Source organism: Pygoscelis adeliae, unplaced genomic scaffold, assembly GCF_000699105.1.
Source record: "Pygoscelis adeliae isolate BGI_AS28 unplaced genomic scaffold, ASM69910v1 Scaffold298, whole genome shotgun sequence".
Lineage (NCBI taxonomy): Eukaryota > Metazoa > Chordata > Aves > Sphenisciformes > Spheniscidae > Pygoscelis > Pygoscelis adeliae.
Window position 1 is genome coordinate 4,142,119 of NW_008825303.1, and position 11,488 is coordinate 4,153,606.

General features: G+C 53.6%; 1 protein-coding gene and 1 long non-coding RNA gene across 2 annotated transcripts in view; both read right to left on the reverse strand.

The window, feature by feature from the left end:
• LOC103922013 overlaps positions 1-2,204 on the reverse strand; it is a 4,283-nt gene extending 2,079 nt beyond the window's left edge. Inside the window, exons 1-2 of the long non-coding RNA XR_663866.1 lie at positions 1,997-2,204; positions 773-834 (exon numbers count right to left, since the gene is read on the reverse strand). This is a non-coding gene — a long non-coding RNA (uncharacterized LOC103922013). The remainder of the gene's footprint in view (positions 1-772; positions 835-1,996) is intronic.
• Positions 2,205-5,602: 3,398 nt separating this feature from the next.
• Positions 5,603-11,283, reverse strand: UBL7 (ubiquitin-like 7). Its single transcript, XM_009330083.1, has 10 exons — positions 11,047-11,283; positions 10,365-10,484; positions 9,610-9,692; positions 9,404-9,488; positions 8,632-8,689; positions 7,928-8,061; positions 7,415-7,464; positions 6,524-6,691; positions 6,160-6,282; positions 5,603-5,775 (listed from the first exon to the last, which is right to left on the reverse strand). Exons 1-10 carry the CDS (start codon positions 11,228-11,230, stop codon positions 5,638-5,640), a joined length of 1,143 nt encoding a protein of 380 aa, XP_009328358.1. The 5' UTR covers positions 11,231-11,283; the 3' UTR covers positions 5,603-5,637.
• Between the last annotated feature and the right edge of the window lie 205 nt (positions 11,284-11,488).

Consider the following 11,488-nt stretch of genomic DNA (forward strand, 5'->3'; position numbering starts at 1 on the left):
AGCAAGGTATTTATTTCAGCGGCAGGGACAAAAAAAAGTCTCAAAGTGATTTTGGGACAACCATTCTGCGTGCTGGCAGCCTGGAACACCCAGAAGTCAGCTAGAGAGACTGTGTGGTCAGAAGTGCTCCCCAAAATCCCTGGTCTCACCTTAAGATCGTTGGGGGTTTTTTTTTGTTTTGTTTAAAGTTTCCAAGCTCAGTTCAAGAGGACTAGAGCCAGGAAGCTTCATGTTTAAAGCCAGCGGCTCAGCCATTGTCTTGATTTCAAAGGATGTATCAGGGGATGTTTATCTTCTTCCCTCTGAGCTTTCCTTTTGCTTACCATACTCCTAAACTCAAGCATCCTTGTAAGGCACAACTAGAACTGCACGCGCTACTGTAAATCAAAGGATTATTCATAAACACTGTGACTTACAAACATTAGAAAACTGTAAATATAGAAGAAAATATTAGGAAATAGAAATATTTTCATGGTGTGACATTTTCAGTACCTTTCTGCTTTCACCAAGTTAAAATAGAGCCGGTTTGCCTTAAAACCGCACTGTTTTATTGTGCTGTCCTCCATTTAGCATCACACGGACTCTCAGCTGTGCAAAGCACAGCTCCTTAAAAGGATGCTTTGATGACTAAAGTCACAGAGTGATTTTGTCACTTCTAAAGAAAAATGTTGATTCACGCTAGGAAAGGGACCGAGTCCCACAGGCCACAGGCTGCTTCAGAGGATTCTATGAAGCTGCACTGTATCAGCTGCCCTGTTCTTTGGGCTCTCACCTTACTCCTGATCAGTTGTCCCAGCATCAGTAAAACTCTTTCCTCCATCCTCAAAAGTTTGCCTGTTAAAGAGTAAGACCAAGATTTCGTTATTGCCAGGGAACCCCCACCTGGTCCTGCTGCTCCCTCTTCAGTTTGCCCTGCCACCAGCCTGTCCCCCACCATGAGACCGTTCAGCTCACTGAACCAGCACAAAACTAAAAATGATTATGTGTTTCCCGACACTTTGGCATTCCCCACAAGGACAGAGCTGAAAGCAGCCAGGAAACCACCGAGTCCTTTGCGAAGGAGGCAAGCCGATGGGCAAGGGCTCTGCCAGACAAGTTCCCTGCTGCTGTTCACGACATGGATGTATCCTGCCGAGCTGCCCAAGCTTAGAATCATAGAATCGTTAAGGTTGGAAAAGACCTCCAAGATCATCGAGTCCAACCGTCAACCCAACACCCCCATGCCCACTAAACCATGTCCCTCAGCACCTCATCTACCCGTCTTTTAAATACCCCCAGGGATGGGGACTCAACCGCTTCCCTGGGCAGCCTGTTCCAATGTTCAACCACTCTTTCAGTAAAGAAATTTTTCCTCACGTCCAATCTAAACCTCCCCTGGCGCAGCTTGAGGCCATTTCCCCTCATCCTATCGCTTGTTACTTGGGAGAAGAGACCGACACCCAGCTTACTCCTGCCCTAGCAAATCCTGAGGGAGACGCTGCATCCTGGAGCACTGGAGAAAGTCGCCTTCACCAATCTTCTGAACTGATGTGCCAGAGGGCAGCTGGGGGGCCAAGGTGTGTGGCCCCGCACTGTGCTGGGGAGAAGAGAACGATGTTCCCCCAGCTCAGTACGGACATCAGTGATGAGCAGGAGGGGCATTGCGACAGTTAGTCCTCTGGCTCCTGAACATTTGTGGACGGAGCTGGGCAAAACAGCAACACCGGTTTAAGGCGCTCTGCTGCCTCGCCCAGACGGGGAATTGGTTCCTGTGCCAGGGTCCCGCAAGCAGGGGACACTCAGAGCCTCTGTTTGGCTGGGGGAGCAGGGAAGAAACGTCTGTTCTGAAATACTGGAGACGTGGGAGGATGAGGGGAAATCTCTCCCACGCTAGTCACTTGAAGTCAGAAATCAAGGCTGAAGAGCTTGAAACTTTGGCGGTTTATGATCCGATCCAACAAACCGCCCGAGTATGCCCACACCAGAGGGACTGTGCCTGCACACAAACAATTAATACCTCAAACATCAACGTCTGCTGCTGGGATAGATCTCGACGGTTGCGTTCCCTGCACACATGGGAAGCCTCCAGCATCATTGTGAAAGCAGAAGACACAGGTGGGCAGTCACACAGGCTGAGCCAAAAGCCATCAGGGACGTGAAGCCTGGGAGATTCTGCTCTGTCTCCCTTTCACCCTTTTGCTGGAAGATTACTCCCCCACAACACCGCTTTGCTCCTCACGGAGACAGTCAGCTCAGGACTGCCTTAGGCAGAAAGAGACAAGGCGGAAAGCGTGAAAAAAGCCATCAGGGCGGCCAAAGTAGAAAAGCAGAGCACACGTGGCGAAGAGCCTAGGTCCCAGCCAAACTGCCTCACCCTGCAGGCGTCCACAATGCGCCAGTATTGACGGTCAAGCACCAGAACAAACAACAAGATCACTGAAAACACCGGAGTACAAACAGCTGCGACCGTTACTACTGCAAACGCCCGCTGTTACTACTTCCCTTGTCAGCTCCACTACAGGCAAAGAAGGAACTGAACCAAAAATTTCTCTTTGATGTCGGAACCAGAAAGTCCCTACTGAAAGCGCTTACGTTGGGGAACCGTGGCCTGACCTCCACCTCTTCCAAAGGGTCAGCCAAGCACCTCCCAGTCTGCTCCCGCAGCAGTGCCGGTGAGGCGGTCAGGCCACAGATGCTTGGCTGGCAAACAAAGCGTGGCGGAGGCCAGGCACGCAGGCCCGATACAGATAAGCCGAGACCCAACAAGAACGGATGCACCTCTAACCCTAGCATGGAAGTAGCGAGGAGGAGGGGAGGGTGTCAGGGCAGCGGCACCTAGGGTGGACCACAGGGAACAGGCAGGTGGGAGGTAGTGCATTGCAATTTGCTCCCAAAGAGCAGAATCTGTCGCGGACTTAGCTGCTTTCTCAGCAAGCAATGGATGTCCACGTCTCCCAGCGTCATTCCAGCTTTGTTCGGTATCTCTCTCGGGATATAGGCTCCTCCAATGACTGTAGAAGGCAGGACAACTGGCTTGGACAGAAGACCTCATGCTGCATCCCCATAAGCCACATTCAGGCTGCCAATCCCAGGCAAAGGGCCTCTCCAAACAAGCGTGCGCCTCCTGCAGCCTCCCCCCAGCCGGTTTCTCCCCCTTGGCAGAGGCTGTGCTGGCTGAGCTTTCTCTGCACGCAGAGGTGGCTGCCAGCACCCCTTTCATCCCAAAGCTGGGAGGCACTCGGCCGTTAGAGCAGGCGGGAAGGCGGCGCTCACCTGGCTGCTGCAGAGCCAGTTCTGAGGAACTCCGAGCTTCCGCTCTCCTGCAAGAGCTCCCGCAGCAAAGTTTCCCTTCCTCCTCCTCCTCCTCACCAGCCCTGCAGGTGCCAGGCAGAGCCTCTCTTCCCATCCCTGCATCTCTAAATTTGCCTGGTTGCTGAGCACGTCTATTCTAGGCAGCCAAAGGCAGGCGAGATGGGGGAAGCAAAGCACACGCATCAGTCGCGTCGTGAACAACATCGGTGCCAAGTTCTTCTCTGCCATAGCCAATTCAGAGAGAGAATGTGTCTGATGTGGTACTTCAAGCCAAGTCAGACAGTTTCTGAAAGAAATTGGAAAAGAGTTCTTTCCATACGAAACATCCAGGCAATTCTCAATTGTCTGGGGACAGAGGGAGAAGCAGAAATAGCCATTGCAACAGAAGAAACTACTTAATAGGAAATGTGGGTCAACAAAGTGATCAAATCATAAGAGCAAGGTCAGGACAGAAAAGAAAGACCATTTTGGGACACCAAGAACCCCAAGCTGGGCTAAGCTGAGAACTGACACGGTACAGCAAAGCAAACTAGTGGCCCTGGTCCCAAAGCAAGTCCTGCTAGCCCTGAGCAGGTCTGTGAGAGCCTGCAAATGCTTTCCAGCTTTGGGCAGCAACATCTGCGATACAGCTAATCCTCAGTTAGCCCGAGAGGATTGAGGCCTGACAGCAGGGCTTGCCTCCACAGCGGGGAAGGGAGGGAGGATGCTGTGCGTGTGCTATCCACTCCCCCAGCAAAGCAAAGACTGAAGGCACCAGGGACGGGAACAAATAAATCAGTTTTCATACACATAAAACCACGGCCATCATCTGGACTGGGTTTCCAAAGCAGGTAATGAGGGCAGCAACCCGGAAGGGTGTACCAAGTCAGGAAAGCCGGTTACGTCCATCACATCTTGTCTCCTACGTACTGAAAAATAAAAACAGTCCCTCCCTCCTGAGAGACTTAATCCTCTAGACAGGATTAAAGCCTATCAGTCAATGGGCTACCCTGGAGAGAGCAATCCAGCACTTGCTGGGCGATAGCTGAGATTGTATCAGCGCGATCCTCGCGCTTGGAGAGGAATTAGAGGGGAGCACAGGCAGTCTGAAGGTAGGAAAGCATTTTCTGCTTTTAGCTTCCCTACTAACGCAGGGTGGCATTTCAGGCAAACCAGCTCCCATTTTCATGCCTTGTTAATCTCAATGGTACAATCGGAGCGAAGCCAAGCCCCGCTCCGGTTCTGGCTTCTCTCAGCTCCCATTGACGGTAATTACAGGCAAATGCCTTTGATTGCCTTTGCAGCTCAGGTCTTAGGCACCTCGGACGTGCCACCCAGGATTAGAAGACACTTTGGAAAGCGCCGGCTGCAGCCAGACTAACCTGTGTCAGAGACACAGTCATTCCTCCCAAGTCATTTGGCAGCACCTCACACTTCCTGGCACCTGCCTCAACCCTTGCGCTCGTCATTTTTTTCCACTGTCACCTTGTGGTGGCCATGAACTCCTGCACCTGTACCCTCGTTCTTGTCAGCTCGCAGGACTCTACCAGCCTCACCCAACAGAACCGAGAACAAACAGGTTTCTGCTAAGAAGGAGAGACGATGCTTCTCTGCAGCACCTTCTTGGAGAATATCTGTAGCACAAAGAGTTCTCTTGTATTGGCCTAACTCAGGGCAGGATGGCTACGCAGGTCAGCTACGCCCCAAACACTGCTCTCCTAACAGATACAGCTTTGCTCTGTAAGAGGAGTGCCCTCTGCTGAAATAACAACAGTCCTACAACAGGCACAGCATTTTCTCCAGTTTCCTTCCTGCAATGAGCACATGGCCTCGCAGATCTGGAACACAAGCCGGGACAGATCACAACCCAAACAACAGGCAAGTGAATACAGTCCATTTAATACAGTCAAACACAGAGGGACCACAAAAGCAAAACAAGATAGACAGAGGCACGTCGGGCGGGCAGGAATGAAACAACAGGCAGGAGAATGCATTGACAGATCTAAGACTGCAGAACCGTAGGTGCAACATCTCTCCCCCACACAGAGCCACCTCCTTCTCCGTGCTGGACAAAGTTCTGAGGTCTCGTCTCTGGTGGCCAGAAGAAGGAGGCTGGAGAGAAGTAGCTGGGGCTGGAGGAGCTGCCCTCAGCATGGTCAGTGCTCCCAAACAGGAGCACACTGCCCACCTGCAAGGAAAGGAGCAGCCACCCCAACTGCTCCATGCTGGAGAGAGGAACCCCAGTGCAGAGAAGAGTTTCAGGGCCGAGTCCCAGACCGAGGAATGTCACGGCTGCCTCAGTGCGACTCACCAGTCCAACGGCGGCCTCAGTGCGACTCACCAGTCCACCCTCTCCTGCCCAAAAACCTAGGGAGCCCCACCAGCAAAGATGAGCTCCAGGGCAGCCTGAATGTCCCCTCCGGTGGCCTGCAGGGCCCGGAGACTTAGCTCATCATCGTGTATGCCCATGTCTCGCAGCTGCTGAAGCTGTGGTTGCCACTGGCTCTACAGACAGGAAACAAAAGAAGCTAAGGGTAGGTGCGAGAGTCCAAGCAGAAATGAAACAGCCTTCTCCACAGCTCACTCTTCCACGTTGGATTTTCCCCCTCTCTCTAGCTCACAAGTACAATGCTAAGTGCGCAAACAGATCTTGAAAGCTCAAAGTCTTGCTGCAAACTCCCCAAATCCAGCAGCCCACCCCTCCCGCTTCCGCCCAGTACTTTTGCATCAGTCTATCACGCCTCCTGCAAGCACCGCTTCTCCAGCGATGCCCCTGTCGGCTTAATGTCCTGCCAGAGGAGGCGGCTGGAAGAACCACCTCCACCCTGCAACACCCAATGCGATACGGGGCTTTCAGGGGCTCCCGAAGGAAGAGGCTGCAACACTGACCTGCAGGCTGGGCTGCCCTGAGGCCTGCAGGGCATGCTGCAAGGCCTGGCTGAAGAGGTCGTTGGTGATGGGCGTTCCCGACTGGACACTGGACGACATCGGGGAGGTCCCAGAGGAGTGGCCCTAGGAGGAAGTAAGTTGTATATGGATCGGGAGAACACTTGTCACGGGAGCCAGAGCCAGCACAGAGCAACGCCTGCCGCACCCCCACTATCATGCCTCCCCCCAAGCCCGTATGGAGGAGACCCCAGCCATAAGAAAATAAAACAGCGAGGACCCCCAGACCTGAGCAGGGCTTGCGCTCGGTCAAGCACTGCTTTTATGGCCCAGGAGGATCCCCCTAGCTTCTGCGCTGCCGTTGTACCTGGGTGCCAGGGGTAGCCGGGTGGGAGCTGCTCTCTGGGGTGCTCGCCAGTGCCAGCGCGGTGGCCAGCTCGCTCTGGGTGATCGGCCGGGGTCCAGCAGCCCCGGCGTAGCCAAGGGAAGCTGGGCGGGAACCAGAAGCGCTGCTGGATGGTGTAGATCTTGTGCTCTGCAGGGAGGGAAAAAAAACCAAACCAAAAACCACCTCTGATGTTGGTGTCCGCGTCCCAGTAAAATCTGGCTCATGTGCCCATCCCCGGGGATCCCTTTCCTACAATACTTGAAACTCAAGTGCGGAACTTTTAGAAAATAAACATGACAAGAATCGGATGTGCTTTTTTCCGCCAACTCAGCTTTTACAAAGCTGTGGAAACTGGCAGTAAACTTTTTCATATATCATCCATCAGCTTAAAAACAAAGTGTTATTAGCCTATAACAAACCAATTGACCGTTGACAGGCACTTTTTTTGCCTAAACATGTAATTTCTCTTTACAAAATACTTTGTCCTTTGGAGAGGAAAACCTCCCTACGTTACAGAAGAAGAGCAGGGACCAACATTCCCATGCTTCCCAGCCGTGCTCAGCCGTGCACAACGCTGGCTCTGCGTCAATTTGACCGCGAAGGTGTTTACGCCGAGGACAAGCGCTGCTGTGAGTCGTCCTTCTGCATTCTTCTGTTGTGACCCTACCTCAGCACTCAAGATCCTAACGTGAACAGCACCCAAGCACGCCACAATCAGTATGTTTGTCTCCACAACACCCCTAGGAGCCAGAGCGGCTCGTGCCGTTCATGAGACAGGAAGAGAGAAAACTTTTGGAGTCTTGTAAGGGCTACAAGTTAAACCCCTGTTGCAAGTCCAAAACAGCCGTTCCACCCAACCTGGCTGCTTACCTGGTGGAAGTCATCTTCATCATCAGAGAGACCTTCAAACAGAAAGCCACCTGCAACAGAACAGAGAACCAACAGATGCAGAAAACTAGGTGCTGGCAGGAATTAGGCACCAGACGAGAATCCTGTGGAGTCCTTGGCCAGGCAGCCAAGGCTCAGCCCCAGCTAACGCACTGGGTAGGACAGGGGCCTCAGCACCGACGAGTTCACGTGCAGCAGGTCAGTGGAAGACAGGTCAGGCCCACCACTTGCACAAAACAGAGGCCGCAGCGCTCTGCTACCTACAGTCATTATACACGCTTGGCTGGGAGAGGCCCCGAGGCTGACGTGGACCAGGTGAGTCTCACGCAGCACAAAAATCTATCAAACCACACCTGCACGCTCCTAGCTCAGGAACCCAAACTTCTCTTCCTTCCATCCTGGGGATGACTCTGTCAGTACAGCACAGATTTGCCTGCAAATCCTGCAGCACATCATCTCTGCAGGTTCCCCGCTCACCTGTGTGGCTGAACGTACCTGGCATGTCCCGGTAGGAGCCAGAGGACATGCCTCGGGAGGACGTCTCTGGGGCTGGGAGCGGGGTGCTGCCAGCCACCGAGTGCAGGACGAGGACAATGGCATTCACAAGCGCGGGGTGGGCTGGGATTAGCCTGGAGAGAAAGAGTGGAAGAATGAATCACATACGCAGGGAAAGGAGGAAATCAGCAGCTCAACACCAGCGAAGAACTTAGGTCAGGAATGGCAGAGCCATCCCCACTGGCTGCGCCAACACCACCCCAGACACCGCCTTTGGCTGTCCAGCACCAAACACCTCCCCACCTTGCTCCACACGGCCAGAAAAGCTGAGGCTCCTTCTTGATCGCATGTTGACCCTCCCATTGAACACATCTCCCATACGCTCTCATGGGAGCAACTCTCTGCTGTGAGCAACGAGATCCAGATTTGAACCCACGAGCTGGAGGCGACGATGGCCCTGTCTCCCACTAAACAGCCTTTGGTTTAATCCAACAGTGGAGGCAGATGCCTATCAAAGCCACCAGCTCCCTCCTTTCTGCTGCCCAGGAAGAAGAGTTCTACCCTGAATCTCTGGCCTGGTGCGTCTGTACCGGCAGGCAGTAGCAGAACTCTCTCTCCCCCCCCCCCCCCCCCGAGAGAAGCGGTCTACACAACAGCGTGACAAAGGCATTGCTTAGTCACTGCACCAGCTTACGTGAACTTACGTGTCCAGCATGTTGGGGTCTGCAAACACTGAAAAGAGATCCTTGTCCTGTAGGACTCCTGGGAGGGACCAGGAAACACGGTGAGTAAAAGACAGGATACAAGAAACAGGAGCCAGTCAAACAAGAGTCATGGGAAAAACCAAAAGAATTCATTGTTTTTCAGGAACTGAGTCACTAGCAGACACCATAAATACTCTATTATTGTTCCCTCTGAAGCCGTAAAAGATGTTAAAGACGTAAAACGTCTTCCTGGAGAGACTCTCGATCACAGCCACTCACCCAAGGGATGGGGTTGTCCCAGCAGATCCCACGGGCCGTGCTGCAGCACAGACAGCTCCACCTTAAGGGCAGGATCAAATCTGGCACCCGGCTCACCCCAGCCGGCTGCTCGCTGCGAGGGGTTGTGACTGCATCCCATACTCCACCTGCCTCACAGCAGCGTGCCAAAAAAGCTCGTAACAACAGAACAAGCACGCTAGATTTAGCGAACATTTTTGCAACACTTTGCAGCGGGGGAAAAAACATCCATCCCACTGCTCTCCTTTGGGCTGCGTGTTCCCTAATCCTTTCGAAGCCAGCGTCCATCCCCAAACGTTACCAACGGAGCACATCTCTGGCACCGGAGCAGGCACTTACTCTTACGCTCCGCAAAGGAACCAAAACAGACGCTCTCTCCAGAGAAGGGGAACTCTCCCTTCCCCGTGTCAGGAATTAAACACTGACTATCTTTATTTGGCTTCCCTCAGATCCTCCGGGTCACATCTGGACTCACCCAAAGCAACAGGGTCGCTGCTGAGGCCGGGAGTAGCTACAATGATCTGATCCAGCGACTCCTTGTTCCCCAGCATTTTGAAGACCTACCGGAGAAATCAGAGCAGATCAGCAGCGTCGCACGACGAGGCTCCACTCAAGGAGACTCTTCACAGAGAGGGGACAGACGAAAGACGCCCAGACGGCAAAGTACGGAGCCCCACTCACTGCATCTCTGTAGGCGGGACTGCTGTGCAGGGCAGTGTGAAGGACCCGGAACTCCCGTACTGCTGCCACCTTATCCACAGGCTCTGAGGGAGGAAAAATAACAGAACAAAACATGGGTCTCCCTCTGTCAGCTTTACTAGCCATTTGACGTGCCACTGGGACTTCCACGCTGCCACAGCGGTGGTGATTCTTTAATTCCCCTGGATTCGACTGACCAAGAGAGGAAGGGTACAGACTACTGCTTGCGAATGTCTCAGTACATTTACCACAGCGTAACAGGGAACTGCATTCTCAGCTTCCAGACGTGTAGAAATACACAGATGTATCCTCCTACACGCACAAAAGGAACTGTATTAAAGTAACAACTCTAAACTGACCCATCTTATTCTACAGTGAGGCAGACTAGGAACACACACAAGCCCCCTCATCCCTCGAGCTGAGCAACCAGTCGCTTTGTTCCCGATTCTCTGGCAGCCCCCTAAAAGTGATCACAGTCAATTAAGGAAGGGATATTCACTCTCCACGTTACCTAGCTCATTCCTTAACTCTCCCATCAGCGGGAAAACATGACACCCATTCGCTGCTGTCAGAGGTGGAGCGTCCCCACACAAACGTATCGATCGATTCCTCCTGCAGGCCCCCCGTCAGCCTCCCAGAAGCGAATCACAAGCGAAGCTGTTCCTCAGTCACAAGGGACCCACGCCAAACACATCCCGAGGAGATCGAAGCGGTAAGCCACGCCGCCTCCTCCTCACCTGGTTTCTGATCAGGCTCCGGCCAGGACTTGCGCAAGACATGAACAGTGGAGCCCGACTGGATGCCATAAAAATCAAGCGTCTGGTCGTCCCTCAGCTTACGGCCACAGTAAATCAGATCTAGGAGAGAGAAACATCTAAACGTCTATGGCACGCTCCGAAAGGGCCTGGGGTCTTTAAGTGAGGGCTGCCTGGGGGTTATTGCTCCACATGTGTGGCTGCTTCATCTGGTCAGCAGCACAGGGACTCCGTAACACAGGGAAGTTATGGCGCTGAGGTTCAGGGAGGAAAATCACGGAGCCGAGACTCACAGAACGCGACTTTGCCGCCTCCTTTAGAAGGGCCAACCTCTCTCACGGTTCTCGTAAGAGATCTCACAAGGACACACCGGTGTTAGGAAGGCAAAGGACTTCTTGACAAGGGCCCCGACACCGCAGGAGCGCTGTGATCCCAAGCGAGCGCAAAACAAACTATCAAAAGCACAAGGTACTAAGACTGCTGCAGCGTGGCAGAGTCTCTGGAGCAAGCTTTGAGCCCCCACGCCGCGCCGTCTGGTTGTGCCAAGTCTCCCCACCGGCCCAAAATCACCAACGGTAGGATGTTTGCGTCCCGGCCGCAGGGAGGAGAGGAAGAGGGTGGCCCCAAGTGGCAGGACTTTGACACGACCCACGCAGGCACCTACCGATGAGCTCGGGGTCTGGGACAGACTCCTGCAGTTTGCCGGTGATGAGCTGCTTGAGGTAGGAGATGCTGCACCCACCGAGCGGGCATTCTCCCAGCTCCGTCTCCGGCAACCGTAAGATGGATTTGGGAGCCAGCGGCTGGTCCGCCAGCTTCACCGCGATGTGCCACTCCGGCAGGGACATTCCGGCCTTCTCGCCGAACAGAGCCAAGCCAACCTAAGACCCGCACAGCCCTGGAAAGGGAGGAAAACGAATCGAAGCGAGACGCCCCCCGACCCCAAACCAGACGATGAAACCTCATAAATTCACGGGGCGAGCCTTTGCCGGGAAGCACACGGGAAACTAAGAGGAGGCCTGAGCAACGCCCAGCCGCGCTTTTAGGTACCTGCCTCGCTCCTTAAGCCACTTCTGAAGCTACAGGGAAGGCAGAAACACCCCTGC

Coding starts and splice junctions, on each gene's coding strand:
- UBL7 (XM_009330083.1), bottom strand. CDS start 11,230: ATGTCCCTGCCGGAGTGGCACATCGCGGTGAAGCTGGCGGACCAGCCG. Junction 6,283..6,523: donor CGGCTACCCCTGGCACCCAG/GTACAACGGCAG, acceptor ACTTCCTCCTAG/GGCCACTCCTCTGGGACCTC. Junction 5,776..6,159: donor CAGGGCAGCCCAGCCTGCAG/GTCAGTGTTGCA, acceptor TCCTGTCTGTAG/AGCCAGTGGCAACCACAGCT.